The 24642-nt window shown below is 26.1% G+C and overlaps 2 protein-coding genes across 2 annotated transcripts in view; both read right to left on the reverse strand.

Moving 5' to 3' along the window:
• The window catches only part of LOC119677725 (mucin-17), a 59240-nt gene extending 43793 nt beyond the window's left edge, over positions 1-15447 (reverse strand). Inside the window, exon 1 of the mRNA XM_038089184.1 lies at positions 15310-15447. The gene's annotated coding sequence lies outside the window, so the exon portion shown is untranslated. The remainder of the gene's footprint in view (positions 1-15309) is intronic.
• Positions 15448-18869: 3422 nt separating this feature from the next.
• LOC119681399 (putative elongator complex protein 1) lies at positions 18870-24398 on the reverse strand. The gene is made up of 6 exons (XM_038094576.1): positions 23291-24398; positions 22455-23230; positions 20190-20368; positions 19895-20126; positions 19472-19821; positions 18870-19413 (listed from the first exon to the last, which is right to left on the reverse strand). The coding sequence occupies exons 1-6, from the start codon at positions 24167-24169 to the stop codon at positions 19340-19342; spliced, it is 2490 nt and encodes an 829-aa protein (XP_037950504.1). The 5' UTR covers positions 24170-24398; the 3' UTR covers positions 18870-19339.
• Positions 24399-24642: the final 244 nt, after the last annotated feature.

A 24642-nucleotide genomic window follows, 5' to 3' on the forward strand; every position in this document is an offset into this window, starting at 1 on the left:
AAATCACTACTCAGTTTAATGGCAAAATTTTAAACTGTAAGCAGAAGAGCAATAAATTTTAATTATTTTTGTCAATTTAAAATACTTCATATATTCACTTACGAACTTAAAGCCACTAATAAATCTATTTTGTTTTCATGTTACTTGTTTTTTATTTAACATTATTTCTTATAATTAATTTTCTTTAATTTTGTTTTTTAAATTTCGCTTTAATTGTTATTAATTATGGTAAACAAATAATTACATACAAAAACGAACTTAAAAACAGAATTATTTATTTGGCTAAATATTCCTTATATTAACATGTAGTAGATATGATGCCATTATTTGGTGTCATTGTAGTAAAATAATAAAATCAGTAATCCGGACAATAATATAAAACCTTACACACTTCTAAGAATATTGCTAACATGATGAATAGATGTTAGAGAATTCCTGTAATTATTTTACTTCAAATTTTTACATGGCACAGTTACTTCTATTTTCAATAAATTAAATAGAAAATGTCATTGGTAAGTTACTAAAGATTTGTTCCTCAATTAACGAAATTTTTAAAACACGCCTTAAGATATTAAAAACTTACCTCACATTTAAACTCTAGAATAAAAAGTTATTTTGATTTTAGAATAATGATCTAGATTTATTCATTATATTTTTAGTCATAACTGTTGAGATACATAATTGTTACCTTGCTTTGTGTTAAAAATGTATAGGAGGTACTATTTGTCGTCGTCATATCATGATCCGTGTACTGGTAATAATCATAAACACAGTTCTTTTACTTACGTCATCATGTATATGGACAACAGAAGCAAAACCATAAAGAATTAATTATACAAAATAATATATTTTGTTAATATTTATTAATTATTTCTTGTCCTGATGTATAAATCTCAAGGAGAGTCGAAATAAAGAATTTTAAAAAATATTAAAAAAACGTTTAATTTAAAAAAGGTGACCTCTAACTGGAAATAAAATATATAAAAAACATTGGTAGAATTGGTATATTCGGAAATAATGTAGTTATATATTAGGCCTATATTTTCTTATTACAGAAGAATATTAGAGAACTTCTGATTTTATTTAGCTGATCGCCTGCTGATGTAAATAAATAGAGAATTAACTGACCTTAAACAATTCCTGTACATCAATTTATTAGTAATATTTATACATTTTAAGAACATATAAACATTTGTTAAATAATATGGTATATATAGTATTTTATGAATTGAGCGCATGCTATGATGACTGGAAATATCTTTTTTGTGGTAAGAAATTTCAAATTTAGATATTTTGTGTGACTTTATCTTCACAATTGGATTTTGTTTCCATATTTAAAAAATCTAAAAAATATGAGCTGTAGATTACAACATCTAACTAATACGATACAATTGAAGATTAGTATAAATTATATTTTTATGGTATTATTTGCATATGATTACTATAGGAATTCCTTTCCGTGATGGTATTTTACAGCTACAATGATATCATAATACAAATAGAGTTTAACTAAAATATTATGGGTACAATAGTCTCATTAAAAATTGTTCTACTGTAGATGCTTATACTTAATTTTCACTGCTAAATTTAATTTCAACTAACTTTTTTATTTTTGTTAAACTAAATTCAATCAATTTTGAGCACATCACTTATTTAACGGAAGCGCAAAGTTTGAGCAAAGATTGCAATTCTTTATTGTCGGTTTTTTATGACTACATTACTTCCATACATAATTACTTAATAAAAAACCATAAATTAAACATTTTAAAATTGTTTGTAAACAGCAGCTGTATCTTCAGTTATTTGCAGAGAGCACACAAAACCATAATAAAAAATACTTCCTTCTTGCACATTTTGAAACGTAAACAAAATGTTGATATAGCAAATAAAAATTTAAAAAAACTTAAATAAAAATAATATAAACATCATATTCGTAAGCATATTCTTTGAAGTACTCAAAACGATATACTGGGTGCTTAAGGTAATACACTAAGGCATGATATTATATATAAAATAAAAGAAACGCAAAATTTGTGAAGGTTGAATATTAGTAAAATACAGTACCACTACATAGAAATACGGATAACACAAGAAATTTACCTATGGTCAAGTGCTCTGCCTTACAGAGAGCCTAAGTCTATATTAATTTATCTAATTTATTAATAAATACTGAGACAAATTATTATCTATTATAGTATTTTGATATTATTATTATGATATTTTGATATTATATTAAAAGATGGACATAGAATAGCTTCTTACGGCTTGATCTTCCATAGAAGACAAAAAATAAATACGGTACTGTTATTGTTCTCTTTTTTAATTTAAACTAGCCAAAAAAAATCAGATTACTAAGCAAATAAAATATTTTTAAAGTAAAATATTTTAAATCTTCTTGGTATTAGAGTTATTCTTGAAGTGTTACTTTTCTAGTTCAAATACTATGTATGTCTATGGGATATACGTTCTATAAACGATGGTACTAAATGTTTTATTAATAATTATTTACACTATACCTTATATACTATATATACCTCCTATATATTTGCGTTAGCTGTTTTTGTAATTGTGCTGCAATCGCATTAAGGATCCTATTACAATTCTATTGACGAAACTTCGTACATAGCTGACAGGAGTTACTGCGACTTTTTTTGTTCCTGTTACTAAAATTACTATTTCGAGATGTTTCACGCTCACTACAGTTATAAAATAAAATTGACTGCAGTAGTGGAAAACCAATTCATATGTTTAAAAAACATATGGAAGGCTGGATCCAATGCTGACATAGTTGTGTAGCGGTCGATAAAGCCTTGTTTGAGGACAACATAAGAAATTTCAATTCGTTGACGATTTTTTTTATGTATTATTTAATTATGCCGGGTACTTTTTATACGGAATGTAAATTAATATTTGGTTAAATGCTTTTAAATGAGCTATATTATACATTTTTATGTTTGTACTTTTGAAATGAGTTAATAGTTTCGTATATTTTGATATGAAAGCCGGTGTCTCGAATATTTTAGAATGAATATATCATCAAAAAATCAAATTTTGACTACAGGTATTTAACTGTATATAAATACTATAACATGTACTTTGAATACTATAACATGTACTTTAGAGTATACATGTACAACATATACTTTAAAGCCTTCTTTATTTTATAATAATATACATAATTTTATAAAGTACTGAAGTGTCGAAAGGATGTATTGAATCATAGAAAAAAATGTCTGTTACTGGGTCGAAACCTCTAATGATGTAGATTATCTATATGAAACTATTGTCAAAATACATTGAAAATATATTTAAATTTTAAATATTAGTAATTAATGTAGAAACAATGTATCATTGGAAATTCCAAGAATTAATAATGATGTTATGAAAAAAAGAACAAACTTAATTTAGATAAAATTATAGATGAAAAAAAGTTTCTTGTTGCAAACATTATTTTATTTATAATAATATAAAAAATTAAAATTAAAATTATTTTATATTTTTTTTTAAAATTTATTTAGAGAATAAAAACAAAGTTGTAAATGTATCTTTATCTAAATTTTTTTTAAGAATTACTAGGTAAACCTCTAACATTTTTTGTTGCAAAACACACCTTTAATATTCTAGCAAAAACTAGTCAAACTAGTACAAGTTTTTTTTAAACCAAACCGATTTAATTATGAGCTTTTATTTTTTCACAATTCAACATTGTGCCAACAATACAAAAATCATATTCCTATACCTTAAAGTATATAGTAAGATACAGTTGTGGTATATATATCAGATGCATATTCACAAAAGTCAAAAGATGCAGTTCAAACATAATAAGAGAAAGAAAGAGAAAACATGAACTCAATCACCAGCAATTTATAACAATATTTTATAATATCAAATCATAGTTTTTAAATTTATCTGAGCAATTTTTTTATTAAGATACTTTAGCAACGAGTTTATGAGTGGTTTATTTTGGTTGGAGGGCATAGTTTATGCCAAAACTCAAAATCCACTTTACATAAATAATTGCTAAATTTGTTAAATTGCTTATAATTTGGTGAACTTAAAAACTCATTAATAAATAAAACAAATTAAACACAATAAATATTTGCCAAAATTAAGTTGACATATGTACATGATTTGTGAGCGGTTCAAAGACCGCTAGATACAAGATACAAAATATAAGCTGAATTGATTACAGTAAACGCACTTGAACTTGAGCGCACTTAACGACACTTTTGCCCATGGTTAAGTACAGTGGGTGTTGTTGTACGCATTCAGCGACTCAGTGCGTGAATGAAGGTGTGTAACTGATATTTTACACAATTATTTTTATTTGCATAGATATTCAGTTCAAAGTGATCGTTTGTTCAAGTTTTCAAATTGGTTCATGGATATTCTGCGAACATAAATAAAAATAAAAATAAAATAATTACAAATGAAAACAAAATACAACTAGATTGAAATACACTAATCATAAATTGTTTATTGATACATAATGATGATAATTTGTTTTTAAATATAAATGAATTTCTTTTTCACTTGGTTTTAAGAACTTTAAAATGATTGATTCAATTTAATACTAGAATTATTACAGGATCATTACAAATTTTTTATGTTTTTATGTATATATAGTTATGATTAACAGTTTATTATAATAATAACCAATATATTTTTATAATATATTTTATGTTTGTGATTTTATTTAAAAAATTATAAAAGGTATGTTAAGTTCTTAGTACTTATCAACGTATATAGCAAAAATTAAATTTAATAATAATTTATATTCAAATCCAAATTAAAAATTTCACATATTGCTTTAACATCAGATAAATCAAATCCTAAATATTCTTATATTAAAAAGAAAGTTGATAGTTAAACTATAAAAATAATAACGTGCTAGCACATTAGAAAAGTCATGACCCTTAAAGAGATTATATTTAATTTAATTTGTATTATGTCGAAGTAATTATATGACATCTTACAATTTTTACAAAAAAGATAAATACATTCCCTTTTCAGTACTACCCCTCTTTTAAAATAGGATCTCATTTTAATTGAATTGAGATTACAAAATGCTAAGTACTATAATAAACCAAAAATAAAAATATATGTAAAAGAAGAAATATTAATAAATGGATTTACAACACAGTTACCTGATAAAGATTCATAAAAAGATGGAACTAGTTTGCTATTTATGATTTTTTTTGTGCAATTTAACTGATTAAGTTGGATTTATATAGAATATTATTAGACTATTCCATGAAATTTAAGCAATGATAATATTGCAGTTCCATAACAGAATATTATACAATAATATTTATAAAAGTTGTAAAATATCGCATTAAAACATATAATCTTTTATATAGTTTCAAGTTCATAAATTATTTATGCTATACATTATATACTTTGTATTGATACAATACTTATCAGTTAATATATGCTAATTGGTTAATACTCTTTGATGTTAATACTTATAAATGACTTGCATTATTTTTATCAGAAATGTAAGCATACAATAAATCGCATAAAATAAGACTTTAAGATATATTTAAGGTAGGTATTTTCAGTTTAATGTATTTAGCCGGTGAAGTTCAGAACAGAGAAAGAAAACCGTAGTAAATATAAGTAAAATGTGGTATATATTCAGTTCTCTGGTACACAACCAATTTAGTGTTAAGAAAATAAAGTAATTTTTATAAGTAAAGGGCAAATCACACATTTTTTTGTAATTTAAAATTCAATTTAATCACTTTTTTAAACTACAACCGATGTTTTGTTTTTTATTAACTATAGTTTTTGACATAACGAACATAATATCTAACTAATATTCTAATATATTATAATTAAAGGAACGGCATTTATGTTCCATAAACATATATAAATTTTAAACATACTACAAAGTAAGCAATATTTTCTTAGATCTCTGTTGGGCATATTGAAGATTTTTGTTTTAGGGTACCAGTTGTAGTGATAGTGGACTTCGTCATTTGAACTAAAACCAAACAGATCACAATTCATAAATATTTGAAAATAAAACAAGAAAATAAGTTAGCATTGATTTTTCTAAAGCTATATTAGGTTTTTTATATCAGGTATTTTTTTTTAATAAATATTATTTTTGATGTAATCCAATGCATTTTTAAATATCTAAAACTTTTTCCGGCAGTGCATCCGGGATAAAGGATATAATCCATTTTCTAATTTTTATCAAATGACAAAAAGTTCTCCATTCGTATTACACTGATCGAGAATATACGTATATTATTTATATAATAATATTTAATATCTGCTTCAATACATTATAAATGTCTTGAAAAACTGAATATAACCTTAATTCACAATAGTGAGGAGGGTACAAAAATATATGTTTCAGCTTATATAAACAATTTTATTTAGAAAACTTAATGCTATTTTATGAGCTAATATTAATTACCGGAAATAATTTCTTTAATGCTGATCATGTCATAATATAAACAAATATACTCACTTTTTGATACTCACTTTCTAACAAAATGTTAGCATTTTTAATATGCTAATACTTTCACATACGTATGTAAACTGCAGCTTTAAAAGTATAAAACTATAGTAGGTGTATAAAATATGTGATTGTTAGACAGGATATTGCTATAATTAGTGGTTACAAGATCACTCTTGTGAAAGTCATTTACACAAATATGTGATCGGCATAAAATTATGTATTGGAGAGAGTTAGAAAAGTAGTGGTCAATGATCAGTACATAACTTTTAATTTCATGCTATTGATAAAAACTGGATTGTCGATTCGAAACTTGCTTTAAATGAGTGATTTTACACTCACTGTGTGAAAAGGAAGCAGCATAAAAAATGTTGAAACTTTTTTTTATTTTTTATTCATAGATTTTTTAAACACATTTCAATTTTATAATAGATATCTCAGACTGAAAACAACAAGAAAAATATAATATGACTGTATAATATAATATAATATGTATATTGTTAATTATATCATAAAAAGGTTGTTATATATGTAAGTATATACAAATACATATAATAATTTTTGAACGACTCCTGTCTAAAATAGACATTTTTGGGGCCGGAACTTTTAAACATTTAAAGTCGAGTTCGAGAGAATAAGACAGAAACATGTTTCAAATCTTGACAACCATTTGAATCAACTGGTTAGAATTTCCTCTAAACTGAAACGGAATTATAGATCTGCCATCCTGCTTTCCTTAAGATTATCCCATATAATTCAAGTTATGCAAGTTATGCGCCGTGATATCTGGTAAATAAGCTCTGGTTACTTATTCAGAGGCCCCTTGACATAATTTACAATTCATTATACCATATATTTCAATATAAAATGTTTATATAAAATAATTTGTACTGTAATGTTATTAGTTTCTAAAGTTATACAACTTTAAATAAAAGCGATTAGGCTTTAAATAAATAAATAAATAAATAAAAAAATTATAAGAAACATAAATTAAAAATACTCATATAGGGATAAAATTATCAAATGATTGTTAAGGGTTTTTTTTTATTGTTTAAATAAATAATGTTGCAATCTTAACCAATTTGTAGCAGTAATGGTTTTATTATTATTCTTATTATTTCCTTTTACATAGATATATCTTAGGATGTATCGCATATATTCCACATATATAATATATTCGTTCAGATAGATTCTACAGCTTTTTAGCAAATAAAAATTGATTGCTATTGATATCGCTTATCCGAACCCGACCTAGTTTTAACACTATTCATATTTTTCTTCCACTAACCAAATTTAAAAAATTTTCATTAAATTATACAATTCTATACTTTAATAATATAAATTCGTTTAGAGAAATTAAATTGAAGTATAAAATCTACTAATAAACCTTTAAGAAAGTTCACATTTATAATATACTACTATGTTTTACCTATGAAAAGAGGGCTATTGAAGTATAAGTGCTTGCTACATTTCCTTTACCAAGCTTCTTAAATCAATTATAAAAATTAATAATAGACAGTTATTAGAAAGCTTAAATTTAATTAGTTAATTTGCAACTCAAATTTTTAATATGAAAACAAGATACAATTTAATTAAATAATCATTAAGTTGTCTAATGGAGGCACCAACAATGAGTAGCGTGAATGCTTGAACTCTTTATTGCACTTACATACGAGTATAAAGCATTTGTGTGAAATATTCAAAGATATGTTATGAAAAGTGGTTGCACAATTTAAGTTAAACCAAAAGATACGCCCCACAAATGTACCAATAATGATGAACAAAACATATGAACAGATAAAAATTTTGAAAATAGAAAAAATTTTCACAAAATTACAGAGCAAAATAACTTAATTAACGTTAAAGTAATTGAGTCAAGTAAAATTGTGCTTACACTGATTGAATTTAATTGAATCAACAAAGAAGTTGTTGAATGTACAAAAAGTATTTTAATGCTTAGTTTACAATTGTCTGTGGCTTTTTGGTTGATTTTTTGTGGCACATCCATGTTTCTGGATTTGATGTATGGACTTGTAAAGATGTAAAGTTGCTTTTACTATATAAAATTAGAATTTAATTCCACATGAGAATTAAGCAATTTGTGGGTATTAAGTGAAGTGGCTGTTATTTGAAATTGCCTAGAAACTTTATTAACAATTACCTCTTCACATAGTTAGGCTATAGATGTTTTATACTTAAATAAAATAAAACAATAACTATTGTTGAAGTGTATTGCCCAGTTACTTTATACAAAAAATTGCCAAACTTTGAAAATAATTAAGGGAACTTGTCATTTCTTCAAATAATAACAGTCGTGTCTGGCATACCACATACCATATATTGAATACCCGATATTATGCACACCCGATATTGTGAACTCCTAAATGAGTACTCTACATAGCGAACAAAAGCTACCGAAGCTATTGAAAGTTTCGATAAAACTATCGTATGGGCTGAGCCTAATAGTATTGATTATGTTTGTTTACAAACACTGCGAGATCTACGCGAAAAAAATGGATTAAAAGTAAGTTAATAAAAAGTAAGTAAGTTAAAAGACCAGGGCGTCCACGCAATACTTGGAAAGAGCTGGAGTGGAACAAAACGTCTTGCATTAGATAAAGTTCAATGGAAACTATTTGTTACGGCCCTCTGTTCCACCTAGGAATAAAAGGATTAAATAAATAAAAAAAAATTAAGTTATAAAATTCTTCATTTTTGAACTTCTTTTCGAATATTAATTTTATTTCTGAACCGGTGCCCATTGAAAATACACCTTTTATATATAATTTTCATTATTTATTTTTTCTTAATTAATACTGCATACAAAATTAAAAAATTCTTTTAAAAAATTCTTTTAATTTTGTATGCAGTACATTTTCTAATAAATTTTTAACTAATATAAGCATCCGTATTCCTATCGCTTATTTAAAGCCAAATTTAAGGAATAAAAAATTGTGAAGAAACTTTAACAATATTTTTAAACTAGACACATTAAATAGTCGATATTTATCACAATTGCACAATATGAGCAATCCCTTTCAGGATTCTCACAAATATTTATTAAAGTCAATTATTAGAATATCTCCCCATCTAATAAATCCAAGAAAAAAATGTTTCTCAAATATGTACATTTTTGGTGTTTAATTTAAAAAACTAGGTTGGACTTTTGTCAGACCGAACCGACTTTTTTGTTTTTTCATAGTCTAATGGTTTTAACATATCAGTTTTCATAACTCTTCTATTTTAAGAGCTATTCTATACTCTTTATTGTTAAACCATCGTTAAACAATGAAAGTATGACTTTTCACGATAAATCTTTTATTTATACCAATAAGTTCAACATATCTTTTCTATTCCTATGAATACAATCTAAAATTTATCATTGACATATGTTAGTCACGTCCCAGTTGTCGTATCACAATGGTACCTTATTTGTGCTTAAAATGGCTTTGGTGTGCAAGTCTGCCACTGTAACTCAACTTAACAGAATTATGTCCTAAAAACAGTATTAATAATTTAGACAAATTACCAAATCCTATCCTAGTGTTTTATTCTCATGTTTTTTAAGATCGGTTAATATTTTAGTAAAAAATTTTCTTGTCTTTGCATTGCAATGACTGAATCAATTTGAAACACTAATTGGCAATTGCAAACCAAGAAAATTGCACAGAACTAAAAATAAAAACATATTTATCTATTCATTTCCTTCAATTATGCTGAAGACAATAAACTCGTTCATTTTGAAACTACAAATTATCCTTAATTGCTTCCAATTTCAATTTTATGCTCATTAAACTTTTACTCAAAAATGTTAGAATATATATATACAACATATTTGTCGGATTTTGTATTTACAAAGTAAATCTATTGGAATTACATTTTTTGTACCATGTGTATCATTACAATGTTTTTTCTTTAAGTTGGTAACATTGTACTACTTTACTATAAGGGATTTGGGACCTTCACATTTTTCTATTCGTGAATCTAAATTTATTAATTAAATTTAAATAAAAAATAAAATTAAATTTAAATTTACCAATTAATTTGGAGTAAATTGTGGCCATAACAGCATATTAACGGTTTGAACAGAGTATGAAAAATCTATGGAGAATGGAATCTAGAGTTGGCTTGAAGGAAACAAAATAAATTTTGTTTCCTATTTTTTTTTGTGCTGTATTTTTTAATTTTTGAAACCTTTTTATACAGAAAGTAATAATTATTTAAGTTGAAAAGTTAAAAATTATTTCCTTTCAAAAACAATTTCCTTTTCAAATCAATATTTTTATATTAGAAAAACAAATTTTTTAAAGAATTTCTTTTTTTTAATAAAAAACTAAATAATTATGATTATTTAACTGAAAATTTAACATTTTTAAACTTGTAAAACCTTAACTTTTAAAGCTTCATTTGCACTAATGAATCTAACTACACACATATTTTTTTTTTATAAAGTTTATTTTTTTTACTTAAAAGTGAAAAAAATATTGAGGTGACTCAAAAGAACTGCAGACCTGACCTATAGAAATAAACGTTTTTTGTCATTTCCATATTGTTTTTTCGCTCATTTATCTTTTTTTTTCTTCTTAACTAAATGAGATCTTGCGGTTATTTGTGTTGCAATCATATTTATCTTTTAAAAACTTTTTGCGGTTAATGGTCATTTCGCAATTAAAACTCATTTTTGTGGCATCATTCTCAACTCAAATTAGGTACGAAAAGATTTTATCTAACAATTATCGCTGTTGATTTGAGTACTCTAAAAGGAAAAGTTTAAATTAACAAACAAAATCTGAAATTTTACAAAATTAAAGATTGGAGTTGAATATCTGTAAAAGCACCCGATATTTTGAATAAAATTCTAAACTAATAACTAAGTTTCCGGAACTAAATTTTTACAAAAATGTCCAGATAATTTAATTGATAAAGAATTGATTATTCATTTAATGTATGTGACTATTGTTAAATATTTTCAGAATATCTTTAAATTTTTAAATCACCCAAAATTTTTTAAAATTTCGACTACCTGTGAATTCGTGAAATCAGTAACAATAAATTTAAAGAATTTATAAGGGAGTTCCAATCCGTTAAGAGTCTAGAATTGTTCCAAAATAAAACACGTACATATTTTTTTTGTAAATATTACGAAAAGATATAAAAAATACATTAAAAAAATATTAACGTGAATCTTAAGCTGCTCGACAATTTATTTCTCATAATTTTTGGCTACTCAAAATCAAATAGTTTATAACATAAACACGGACGTTTTATGTGATTTGAAGAGTTGCTCAGTTCATTTGCTGAAAACTGGTAGTTGAGGGGTTTCAATTTGCGCTGATTGGGGATCAAGGTAAAGACTCAAGCATTAATGGTCAAGAGAGCATATTTTTGAATTTTATATTAAAACAAAACCAAGAAAACAGCTTATAAAAATATTTCAAAAGAAAAACAATTAAACGCAATAGTACAGGTAGAACGGTCGGGTGAGTCACGATAATTTATGTATTTTAGCTCTTTGTATAGAATAAATATGCGAAAAGCCAGGCTTACCATCTTCACAAAAATTGTATTTTATCTGGATCTGATACAAGTAATAGTACATTAAAACGGAAGCGTATATAAAATAATAAATAGTAATAAATAATAAATAGCATTTATTATAATATACCTAAGTAGTTTTATATTGATCGTAAATTTTATATTTATCGTATTGAATGAGGCAATTAGGTCAGGCCTAATTGATTTAGGCAAAGAATGAATTTAATGAGAAATATAAACAAAATTATTTTCTTAATGCATTACAATATGGTAAATCAATATACCCATCTTAAGCACATATTTCAAAAATTAATAATATTTCAATTTGTTATATATTACTAGTTTAAATATATAACTGATAGTAATATATACAAAGGTTAACTTAAATAACTATCCGCGTAGTCTAGAAAGATATAGTGGCACAAACTAAGACTCCAAAAAACTAATTAATGTTATAAGTAAGATCTTGAGCACATATTTCAAAAAGTAATAATATCTCAATTTGTTATATATTACTAGTTTAAATATATAACTGATAGCAATATATACAAAGGTTAACTTAAATAACTGTCCGCGTAGTCTAGAAAGAGATAGTGGCAGAAACTAAGACTCACAAACAACTAATTAATGTTATAAGTAAGATCAGGTGTTATATGTTATATATCAGATAGTAGTTATACAGCTAATATTGGACACTATTTTTAAAACTTTGAAATTATTATTATTACTTTTTGATATTTATATGAATGAAGGTCTCGGAGATATATTTCATAACACAAGTATAACACATAACACAAGTATTCGATATATTTATATCGTTTGAATTTTAAATAAGAAATATATTTGTTTAACTTGAATTAAGCTTTTTTATGTATGATTATATATAACGAATAGTTGTTGATACTATGACAGAGTGTAACACATCTCAAATGTTTACATTTATATTTAGTTGAAAAAAAAAAAATACAAAGGTTTGCTACTTGGAATGGGTATCACAGTTAAACAATTTAGTCAAATCTAAATCTAAATAGTCGAATATTTGTTTTTATTCTTTTTTAGGAATACGCCTTTTTAAATATGTCATTTTACACATACTGATTAAAACATATTTTATTATATACATATATGTACTTTTAATCACGATTTCATATAGGTCATATGATGTCCTTATATGTACATCTTTTTAAGTTAATAATCTTAAAGGCTGATTTAGTGGGTTAATATATTAATCTGTTGGGTGTACGTAATTAAAATAGTCCGAGGATCTGTTGAGTACATAAATATCTGTTAAATCGGTATGGAATGTTTTTTAAAAGTTTTTCTCCCTAAATTTGAATACGATGTACGTAATCTCTAAATTAAACTGTTTAAAAATCCATCCGGTTAATTTCGGATTTAAAGCACAATAATATAAAATTTAAAAGAAGATCTTTTTAAAAAGAGATCTAGCATTAAAAATCTTGAAGGAATAGTATACATTGATGTTATTTTAGCGATCTTTAAATTTATTTTAAATTATATTATTCAACAAAACCAATCAGTTGTAGATTTGACGAATGAAGTGTTTTACTATATAGGTATACATATGGGAGTATATAAATTCCGCCGTATTTCAAAATTTTTTTCAACAGTAACACAATGGGTCAGTTCTAATTTCTTGGGAACCTAATGTAATGTATTTGCTCTTCTTATAATAATGTAATTTTGATAACAGTTTCAATACATAAAAGAGTAATGTAATGTAAATGTTTATGAGAGAGGTTAAATAAAGCGATAAATAAAATTATTCTAATGCAAATATCTCCCAAACAAGTTGCTATAAACAAGTGAAATAGCTATGTAAAGTCAGTGTACAAACACATTTTCCTAAATATTTAAGAAATATATGTCTGACAAACAACTATTCAATGCTGAAAGATTAATAGATCCATAAAAAAAAAGAACGGTAAAGCGGAAAGATATAAATAATAAAATAAACAAAGCTTTAATATTAGTAGTTGTAATCTAATATGTTGGTCTTAGGCTCTATCTCTCAGATATATGTATATATCTGAGGCTTTATGATCCACTTAGGAGAAAAGAAATATATCATCATCATTTTGATTATATGAAATGTACTGAATCAATTAGATTATAGTTTATAGTTTTAAATTAAAAACAAAAAATTAATTGTTACTACTTTTCTAATATTAAATAATTTTAGTTATAGTCAGTTATAAGCTGAATTTGTTCCCTTCGTTCAATAGAAACAAGATTCTTTTTTTTTTTGTTCAATCGAATTCCCTGTCAATCATCTAATGTTCGTTTTACAAAAGGTACAGTAAACATTTTACCAATATTATTTAAATGTCTTGGCAATCCTGTTTTAACATTAAGAAACAGCTTTGTTATTGTTAAAATTGTTGTTGTTTGATCCAGTACAGGAAAACAAGTCAGCAAACAAAACAAAAACAAAAACAAAAAAAAGACTTATTGAAATGCCAGCGATGTTGAAAGTCGTTTTGCAAGATTTTTGTTGTTGTTTTTGTATTGTTCAAAGTTTGACTTACACCTCACGTTTTATGTTATTGTTATTGTTATTGTAAAATTAATACGAACAGTTTTGCCACTGATTTTCAATAGCCGATTCAAGTTTTTAGAATGGAAAATTGTTTTATCAAATTCTTAACAATTGAGTTGTGGGTGAAAATATTGCTGATAGTCTTATAGAAATGAACAAAAAAGAATATCATTTCTTTTGCTATTAACATGTTTTGATATAAACAAAATTTTTTTTTAAAATTTTTTTTTTTTGAAGTATAAAAATAAAATTATAATTAATAAAAATAAAGTTCGTAAACGAATAAAACAATTTATAGCATTATTAAAAACGTTGTATAAAATATTGGAATGTGTATTGCCATAAGCACTAACTCCGTTTTCTTTTCGTTGGTTATTCCAAACTAGAAAACGGTTATAGTTTTAAAGTAGAAGAATATAATGTAAAAAAAATTAAACAAAACACTGTTAAAACTAATGAAAATAATTTAATTGGAAAAATGTATAACTCTAGTCAAACTTAAATGCAGGCTCTCTTTAGTGGCCAGTTTAAGCCATTCAGAAACAAAAAAAATCCTTTGCTCTGTTCCACACTCAACCGACTATTGGATCGTCTACAAATTAATGCCATCAAGAAATTTATTACAATTTTTTGATACAGATATTTTTTAATGATTACATAACATTACAATTAACAAATGAGGACATATTAAAGTAAAAGTAAAAACTTTTTATTAATTTAACAATAAAATTATAAATTTAAATACCTTTATTATTGTTGTTATTATTGCAAATTGTAAACTTTTGTTGATCTTGTATTTATTTGCCTTTTATACCGTTTGCGCCATTTATTGGACTTTCTCAAAATATTAATTGCAGACAATAAAAAATTATCGATACATAAAAAATGAATATTATTATTAAAAAATTTTAAATTATTTTAAATTAAATTTTAAAGCATGGAAAAAAATATTATTTCTGCCTAATTAGCACGTTTATTATTTACTTTTTACACAATTCAAAAATCTTCACTGAAAAACATTTAAAATTCAACAACGTTGATCGGTTCACACATGCACAATTTTAGACTCAATAACATGACTTTTTAATAAAATTTATTATTTTTCAAATTAATTTGAATTAAATACTAAATACTTGTTTTTTAACTTGATTATTTGTTTGATTTAATTTGGTAAAATATTTCTTTTTTTAAATGCATCAATCCGTTTTGGTGTGCAATAAAATTTCTTGACTTCATTTACGTTTTCAATTGTAGTGATTGCAAAATATTATATGTAAACTTTTTTATATAAAAAGTTCGATTCAAAATTTCATATTAGAAGTTTATTTATTCTAATTATTTAAAAACATTCTTGTTTACACTGCTGGCATTGCTGTTTACTCCAGTATTTTTTTATTTATCAGACGCTCGCACACCTCCGAACCGTATAAAACTCAAAACTCGAATGAATAAAAAATTTATGCACACAAAACCAGTATGATGTGGTGAACAAATGTTTACCACAGTGTTTGCGTTGTGCTATGCGATTGGGTGTGTGGTGAATAGTTAATCACAATGTATTTGCAACAGTTTGTTGCTGTTTAAAAATATGCAAATGCAGTTGTTGCTGCATACATAAATTAAGCGCTATTTGAAAGATAATAGTGAGTGTGGACAAAAAGTGAATGAGAGAATTTCATTTTTCAAATTAATTAATTTACAAACAATTAAAATGTTAGAATAATGAAAACAAAATTGTATTAATTATTATAAACAAATATAAGTTAAATGCAAATAAGTTCAAAATTAACTTGTCCTGTGACATTAATTTGTTTATATGCATTTGTCTCACTTCCCATATTTTATGTTATATTTAATTTGTTTCATATTCATAATTATATTCATATTCATAATAATTTAAAAAAAATAAAAATAAAATAAAAATTTATATTTTAAAAATAAATATAATACATTTTAATAGCTGTTAAATATTTAAAATTATTTTAGAAATATGTTAAATCATTTGAATAACTTTTTGTTAATACTACAAAAGGAGAATAATTTTATTATTAGTTGAGTCATTGCACTTGAGCATTTTTACTCTCTATTAACTGCGCGGTTTCTTCATTACCCCTACATCAACTCTACGCCTTGAATGGATTATTGTTTATCACTTCATCAAACTAAGCAATAATTGACCTCAGATCTGCATACCTTCCCGAGGAGTCTGTAACCATTTTAAACTAAAATTTTTTGATAAATATTCTTGTATTTGGAAAATGTCTTTTTTTACTGTATAACGATAAATAATAAAAACGAATAAATATAAACAGTTTTAGAAATATCCACATCTCTCCCCATGACACAAAAAATCAAAATTTGTACCACCTTTACCTATCAGATAAGAAATGTCCTTTTCAGACATATTTAATGTATTTTCTGAATACCATTAAGGATCACAAATATATACTTATCATGACTAACTCGTCTCGTTAATTCAAGACGCCATTTATAAATCGTTACTAGATTGATGTGAGAATATTTCAAGAAACAAATCATTTTTATTATCTTTATCATATTTATTATCCTCTCATTAATTCGAGATGCTATTTATGGATCGTTACAAGATAGATGTCGGAATATTTTAAGAAATAAATCATATTTATTATCTATAAAACAGTTTTATATTTAAAAATCGAACTAGGATTCGGATAAAAGAATGTATCTGCTAAAAAAGATATAGTTCTTCTAAAACTGAAATTGGAAGTAAATCGATGATACATAACTTTTTAAGTGAAATAGTAAGCTAAGCATATGATTAGTGGTTATAAACTTAATAGATATTTTGCAATTCCATGATTTTTCATTGAAATGAGAAAAAATTCAAAATAACTCTTATTTATTTAGTCATTCAATAGTTTATTTATCATTAATTAGTTAATTGGACCTATATTCCCAATACTTCATTTATTTGGGAATATAGGCCTACAGATATATCTTAACGAATGACATGGTGGTATTATCAAATGTAAATTTTAAAGTCGTAAACAAATGATATGGCTTGCAGGATATAAAATAATTAATTTAAATACAGTTAACAAACGATAGCCCGTGAGTAGTAGTGTCATCAAATTTCCCAGGTGCTGTTGACATAGGAATTAAAGTAAATATACCAGACGCTCTCAAATCATACTTAGTAAAACTAAGTTGTCCTTTAGTAAACAGCCTAACTTCCTTGTATGTTTGAATTATTTTACATTATTTTTACTCAAAATGACCAGATTGTTCAATAAAAGTCAACCGTTTGCTTCTCTTACACTCACAATCTTTATGGTTCATCTTAATAACACTTCTAAATGCATCAGAAGTGAATCAACTAAAAAAATCAGGCATCGATTGCAGATATAAGCATAAGGCTTCACACAAGAACTGACGTTCGATTTGTGAAGAGGTTCTCTAGAAAGCCTTCATCCACTATGCGCCTATTGCATTATTGACCAATTACTTTTGAGCTTTAATATATAATCGTTCGTTTTCATATTCTTCATCGTACAAACGCTCTTAAGTTTTTATCTTTTTGTTTTTTAATTATAAAAATTATGACCCACCGATAGGAGTTAGAGCAACAACAACTTACTATTTTAACAAGGCTATATAACCAATTTGTAGAAATAAATACTCATAAATAAAAGAGACGGAGTTCTTTTTAAAAATAATACTAGTAGTAATCTGTTAAATAAAGTCAATTAAGCAATTTTAAATAACTATTATTAAAAGAAGAAATTTATAAGTTGAAGTTCTGTTTTTTAGTTTTTTTTAATAAAAAACTATGCTAAAATAGAAAAATGTTCTATTTTCCAGTTCTAACATTCAATCCATACTTAATTAGCCAGATTTATTAAACTTCTAATTCAAAAATGTACGATTTATTACTCATAATACCCTGCCCAGACTTGCCAAAATAATATATTTATGTTATAGTTAATTCTTCGTTGACAATGTGCAATGGGTAAAGCGTACATATCAATGCATCGTTGCTATTTTTCATTGCTTAATACATGTAATATTAAAACTCTGAACAATAATTCATAATTGGCTTAATCGTTATTTAAAATGTAAAAAAATGTAAAAAAATATGTAATTACAAATATATATATTTTTCTTTAATAGATTAAATATAATTTAAAAAAATATTCTTTATATCAAATTGTGATATATAACTATTATAGTTATGTAATATGTATGTAAGTGTCAAAAATTAAATTGAATTGCTATATTAAATTTAAAGAGATTTTGATTTTATCAATAAATATTGAAAGGCGTATATTTTTCAATTGAATCAGCAAAATTAATGTACATATTTTATTTTTTAATACGCCCCAAAAATGTAACACAGTTAAGAAGCTCTTATTATAAAAACACTTACAACTTTTTTATATTAATTGTTATCTATATTGCTGCAATTGTTTTGCTTGTGTTTCTTACAATTCGACCCATGTTTAATAAATATTATGTTTAAGTAAGTATATTAAACGCTTGGTTAATTTCCATTACTTTATGCTGATATAGATTTGTTTGTTACAATTAATTATTTCATTTATTTTAGTGAAAGTAAATCGCATGTCCAGCATAAACGAAACACATCATTATCTATGATTTGTTTTTAATTTGCATAACTTATTAATATTGTTAGAAAGTGAAATTACTTTTCCACATTTTACTTTTTATATAATTATCATATAAAAAAATACTAACTAAATTCATGATTAGTAATCTTAAATACTAACTACACATGATTAAGGATTTAAACGGAGTATTTCATGCTCCCAATCAAAGATTTTTAATTCTGGTTTGAAGCGTTTAACAGGTTCTATAATCAAATAAGTAAATTAGAAAAATAAATAGTTTTTATCAGATGGCAAACGTACCTATCATTGCATAACGTTGTTCATTTTGTAGTTCTGCGTAATCAATATTTAGGCCTGTAGGTAACTGTTTTGCGGTCATTAACTCCGGTATCCAAATTTCGTCTAACGAATTTTTTATTAATACTAAAATTTCTCTATATAGTTCTTGCAAAGCTGATGCATCAGTATCTTGTTGTAGTTCAATTAATGCTCCACAAGTATCATGAACGATTTGCTGGTGCGTAGCTAACTTCATAGTGAGATTATAAAGCGCATCGATCAATGCAATATCTTCGAACTTATTACCCGGTTTTAGACTGAGCACTTTTTTTGCATGTTTTCTACGGTTTTTGCTTGAGCGGAATGTTTTGCTATTTCAAATTAATAAATGTTGTTGAAATTATAAAAATATGTTAAATTTTATGCATTTATGCATTTATTTACCCTGTGCCACGCGAAGAGTTAGTAAAACGTGAAACACTTGTTGTGTCCGAAATAATATCGCATTCATCAATATTATCATCATCAGCATCTTCGCCCTCTAGTTGCTGTTTCAATTTTTTTTTACGTATTTCTAGTAAACGCTCCTTATAATTTTCAAAAGTTTTTTTGTCTTCTAATAACTTTTCTTCCAATAATTGAAAATGTGTTAGTAATTCGGGTAAAACCAAAGAATCTGTCATTTAAATATTTGTTATTTTTATGTATCAATATAAAATATCCAATCGTTTTTATTTACCTATTAAATTAATATCATTGTTATCAGCTTGGAACAAGCGAACCTCGCAAATGGCTTTATTGTAAATCTTTCCTTTTAATAATATTTTAACGCCATCAATAATATTATTACCATAAGATTTTTGTAAGTCATACGCTTCATCATATCTTCCTTTTTCCATTAGCAATGGAACTAACGAACTAAAATAAATAAACAGAAAGTAATATTGAGTAAAATCACACATGCCGAAAAAGTCAAACACATATAGATTAAATTAGGTTAGATTGGAGTGGTGGTTGTGCTCACTTGAGCCCGTTGTGAATACAGGGATTAACGTTGTTTATACGCAGCCTAGAAGGACTGGCAAAAGGACTGCACGACATAAGTCCCACATTCAAGTGAAAGTAAACTAACCTTACAAGTCTATAAGCTTGGCCAAATCCCTACTTTTGCAGGATAACAACTCTATAACGTTGGTAAGAAAACCGGCCCTAAAGATTTCAAGTCTTCTCCTAATCAATCATGGACACATAAGGTTGAGAACAGTTGAATAGGCCCAGTCTCATTGCATATCTCTTTAGATCACAGTGACCTGGCGGCAGCGATACACTAGTCACGTTATGCTTTAATTGAAACAGCCAACTATTACGTTGGTTGTCCAGTTTGAACCAGGTCGATCTTGACATCTGAAAAGAGTTTTTACCTGCCATTTATCTAAAATTGCCGTAGCTAGGTTATTATTAAGAGAAGCCTGGTATACTTGTTAGGGACTGTTAATGATGTAGTTGCAGCGATTACAAGATTTAGTTGCAGTTTGGATGTCCGAGAAGATTCTATTTTACTGCGTACTGAATCACCATTAGTCGTAGATGCTAATATCAAATTTATAAAAAAAACTATACCACTACCGACTCTTTTATTTATTTTGGATCTGTCAGTGTAAATGTCTGTCGTGTTAACAGAAACTATCTTATCTAGAGTTCAGTCATCTCTACTAGGTATAAGAAAGCCGAGCCCTAGATCGAGGTCTGGCTTAGAACAAATGTAGTCTATTGAGATAGTCATTGACAAATCCTGATTCAGCAATGAATCTGGTTCCACTAATTTAACATTTTGTTTTACCAGAAACTAAGTAGGCAACCAATGAAGCAAAGCGTAAAAACTTTTCGTGTGGATGGAGAATAGAGCCTTGCAAGACGGTCATCCTTTTTATTTTTTTCAGGCAGTTTTATGTAACGCGTCTTTCAGTTGCTGGCTAATAAGAGACAACAACAGCGTGTTTCCCAAATGGCATAAAACCAGGAGATAATTTTTTTATTCAAAAAATGAAAAAAATTTCATATGGATGATGGATATATTTTTAACATAATGAAGGATCTGACACCAAAATTAAATGTATCAAAGAAGAGTAAATAAAAAAAACTTTCAGTCAAATAACCTTCTATATATTAGTACTATACATTTTATATTCTATATATTACATATATATTTTAAAAATATGTATTTATATATATATTAGTTCTAATCCATTTAATTTAATTATTTATTATTACTCATGTGCCCTAGTGAATTTGTAATTTTTTTTTTGTGGGAAAAAAAGAGGTTTCAGAGACCGACGTAAATATACTTCGTGATAGAAAAAAAATCCTTCTGCAAAAAATATATGCAAAAAATTTGACAAATAAAAAAATGGAAAAAATTTTTTTGAGATTCTCTACAAAAATGATGAAAAATTCATTTGGTTAAAAAAATTTAAAGCGACTTAAGGTATGAGAATGAATTATTCTAAAGATATTACATATTGATATATATTAAAAATTGACACCCTACCAACCGCCTAGCAACCTTATAAAAATTTATAAGAAAACATAATAATTGATCTTGTTAAATTAAATTAGCACATACACAACATTATATGCTATATTATACAAATATTGTAGCCAGGAAACTACTTTGCCTTTATTTGGAGTTTTTCAAAAATATGTGTTGAGACATAGTCCTAAGTACGTTGAAGTGTGTCAACACTTTTGATTTCGGGCTGAGTTTAATAAGAAAAATTTATTATGAATAATTATTAATTTTTGTGTTACAATATCGACGCTTATAAAATGATCATATAATATTAGAACAAAACAAAATATCATTATAAAAGAAATTGAGATTTTGACAATCAATTTTTATCTACGCCCTTTAAAAATATTAATATTTCATAGCAATAGTAAGAAATAGTTGCAATAAATTTAAAGCTCATTTAGTTTTATATATAAAATATTAACCAAAACTTACAGTGCAACAGTTGCTATATCTGCTCCATTTTTTTTAGCTAAGAACAATACACGTCCACAATCCAAAATATTTTTTGCACTCAAAAAAGCTTGCATATTACTATCTCCACGTTCGTACATAATGCTAGCATCTTTCAATTTATTATTCGTCCTTAAATAATCTCCAAAAGCTAGGCAAGTACTTTTATAGCAGTTTGGATGAGCTTCATAATACTTAAGGGCAAGAGCATATAAGTTGTGTTTTTTAATGAACTCCAATGCTTCATCAAGCTTTGCTTCACCACATGCTGTTATACCTTTCAATGCCTTTTGATAGCGTTTCAGATGCTCATCAATTTTATAACAACGATAATTTGTGTCGTAACTTTTTAATTCATTGAAAAATGGCAAAAATTCTTTAGGATCACTGTGTGACTTTTGAAGTACATAAACTACTAAACCAATGTCGTATGTTCCAAGTGCTATATCGCTTAGTTCATCAACATTTACGATTTGTATTAAATGCTGTAAACCCTTATCAGCTAAACTATCAGCAGTGTCTGTATTTAAATTTTCAATATATTTTTGTTTCCAAACCTGAGCTAAAGCTTTCTCCACCTTTCCAATTTTTACATATGCACTCAGTATAGGCAAAAAAAATGCTTTGTTCTTACTTTCCTCCATTAGACTAAGCAATTTCTCGCATATATTTACTACTTTCTTTTCTATTTGGAAGTTTTCTGGATACATTTGTTGAGCGTTGAAATAATAAAATTTGTACACGGTTTTGGTGAAGTCCTGTAATACAATTTTATTATATTATTAATGTATAATTGCATACATATTTTGTATACTTACTTCATTTTTTAAATCATTTAAGAACAAACACAACCAGTCTGGATTGTCAATCTGGTTCAAAAATAACTCCAAATTATTTAAAAACAATTCAATGTTATTATCGGAAATAATATTCAAATTAATGCGCTCTTTCCGTACTATTTCCATAGCATTCTTATAGCTCAATTGGTTTAAAGTTTTAGACACTATGCCTAAAGATAGTATACGTGGGACAACGGTTTCTATGTTTCCACGTGGCAACTGTAGAACCACGCGTCCACTGTCAAAGACAGTGGTTATTATTTTACTTCCACGTTCAATTTTACGTTCAGCAATAGTTTTTTTCTGCTTTAAATGCCAGAAATACATTGTGGTTAATTTGGTAAAAATTAAATAATTGTCAATGACACAACACGAAGTAACGTCATTAAAATAAAGCTCTTCATTAATAAAAAGATTATGATTTGTTTTCCATGCAATTGTAGTATTGATGCTATTATTCCTTGATCCACCTACGATGAGTTGATCCACTACTGGACCTGACTGCTTATTTGCCTGCACAAATTCTATTGTGTTTTCTTTAGTTATTATAAATTTAAATATTTCTGCATTATCTGCTTGAGCAAGCAGTATTTTATTTCCAGCATCAGCCATTGAATATATTTTTGCAGATAATACAAATTTGCTTAAGGGTATATATTGGGTAAGTACACTATCGAGCTTCATAAGCTGCATAACTGATTGGGAATTATATGACTTATTTGTTACTATTGTACCATCACCGAGGAATAAGAAGTTCCCCCATACTGCAGGTGGACCACATAATTCTGGAGATGCAATATATTTTGAATGCTCATCAAAATTTAGTGGTTTCGAAATATTTGAATTAAATATAGTCATATCTTCATTGACGTCATAAACGCATAATAATAGTTTTTGATCTACTAGAATTATTGTACACGCATTAATGTTTTTATCTAATTGCAGTATTCTATTGCACTTTGGTGGGGGTATAATATTCTGCTTGAAATCAGTTAATAGCAACTTATTTCCATCGATAACCGCAACTACACCGAAATTTTCATATTTATCAATACAAAATCTCCATCTAAAGATAAAAAAAAAATTGTATTATTATATGTTATATTATAGCAGCTTTATTTACTATCACTAATGCTATGTATATCGAACACCCCATTACTTTGTACACAACACACTTGTGTACAAACTTATGTAACACATTTAACAAGGTATTAAAAAAAGCAATTTGGTTTTTCACAATGTTTACTTAATTTTGGACAGATGCTTTAAACATCTCTTTAATGACAACACAAATACGATAAAATTTCTTTCATTTCTTTCATTGATAATTC

The sequence above is a fragment of the Teleopsis dalmanni genome, chromosome 2 (assembly GCF_002237135.1).
Source record: "Teleopsis dalmanni isolate 2A chromosome 2, ASM223713v2, whole genome shotgun sequence".
Taxonomy (NCBI): Eukaryota; Metazoa; Arthropoda; class Insecta; order Diptera; family Diopsidae; genus Teleopsis; species Teleopsis dalmanni.

Excerpts from the sequence above, each read along its gene's own strand:
- LOC119681399 (XM_038094576.1), bottom strand. The coding sequence starts at position 24,169 with ATGACTATATTTAATTCAAATATTTCGAAACCACTAAATTTTGATGAG. Across the intron at positions 20,127-20,189 it reads CAATGATATTAATTTAATAG|ATTCTTTGGTTTTACCCGAA; the intron begins GTAAATAAAAAC and ends TTTAAATGACAG. Across the intron at positions 19,414-19,471 it reads ACAACGTTATGCAATGATAG|AACCTGTTAAACGCTTCAAA; the intron begins GTACGTTTGCCA and ends ATTTGATTATAG.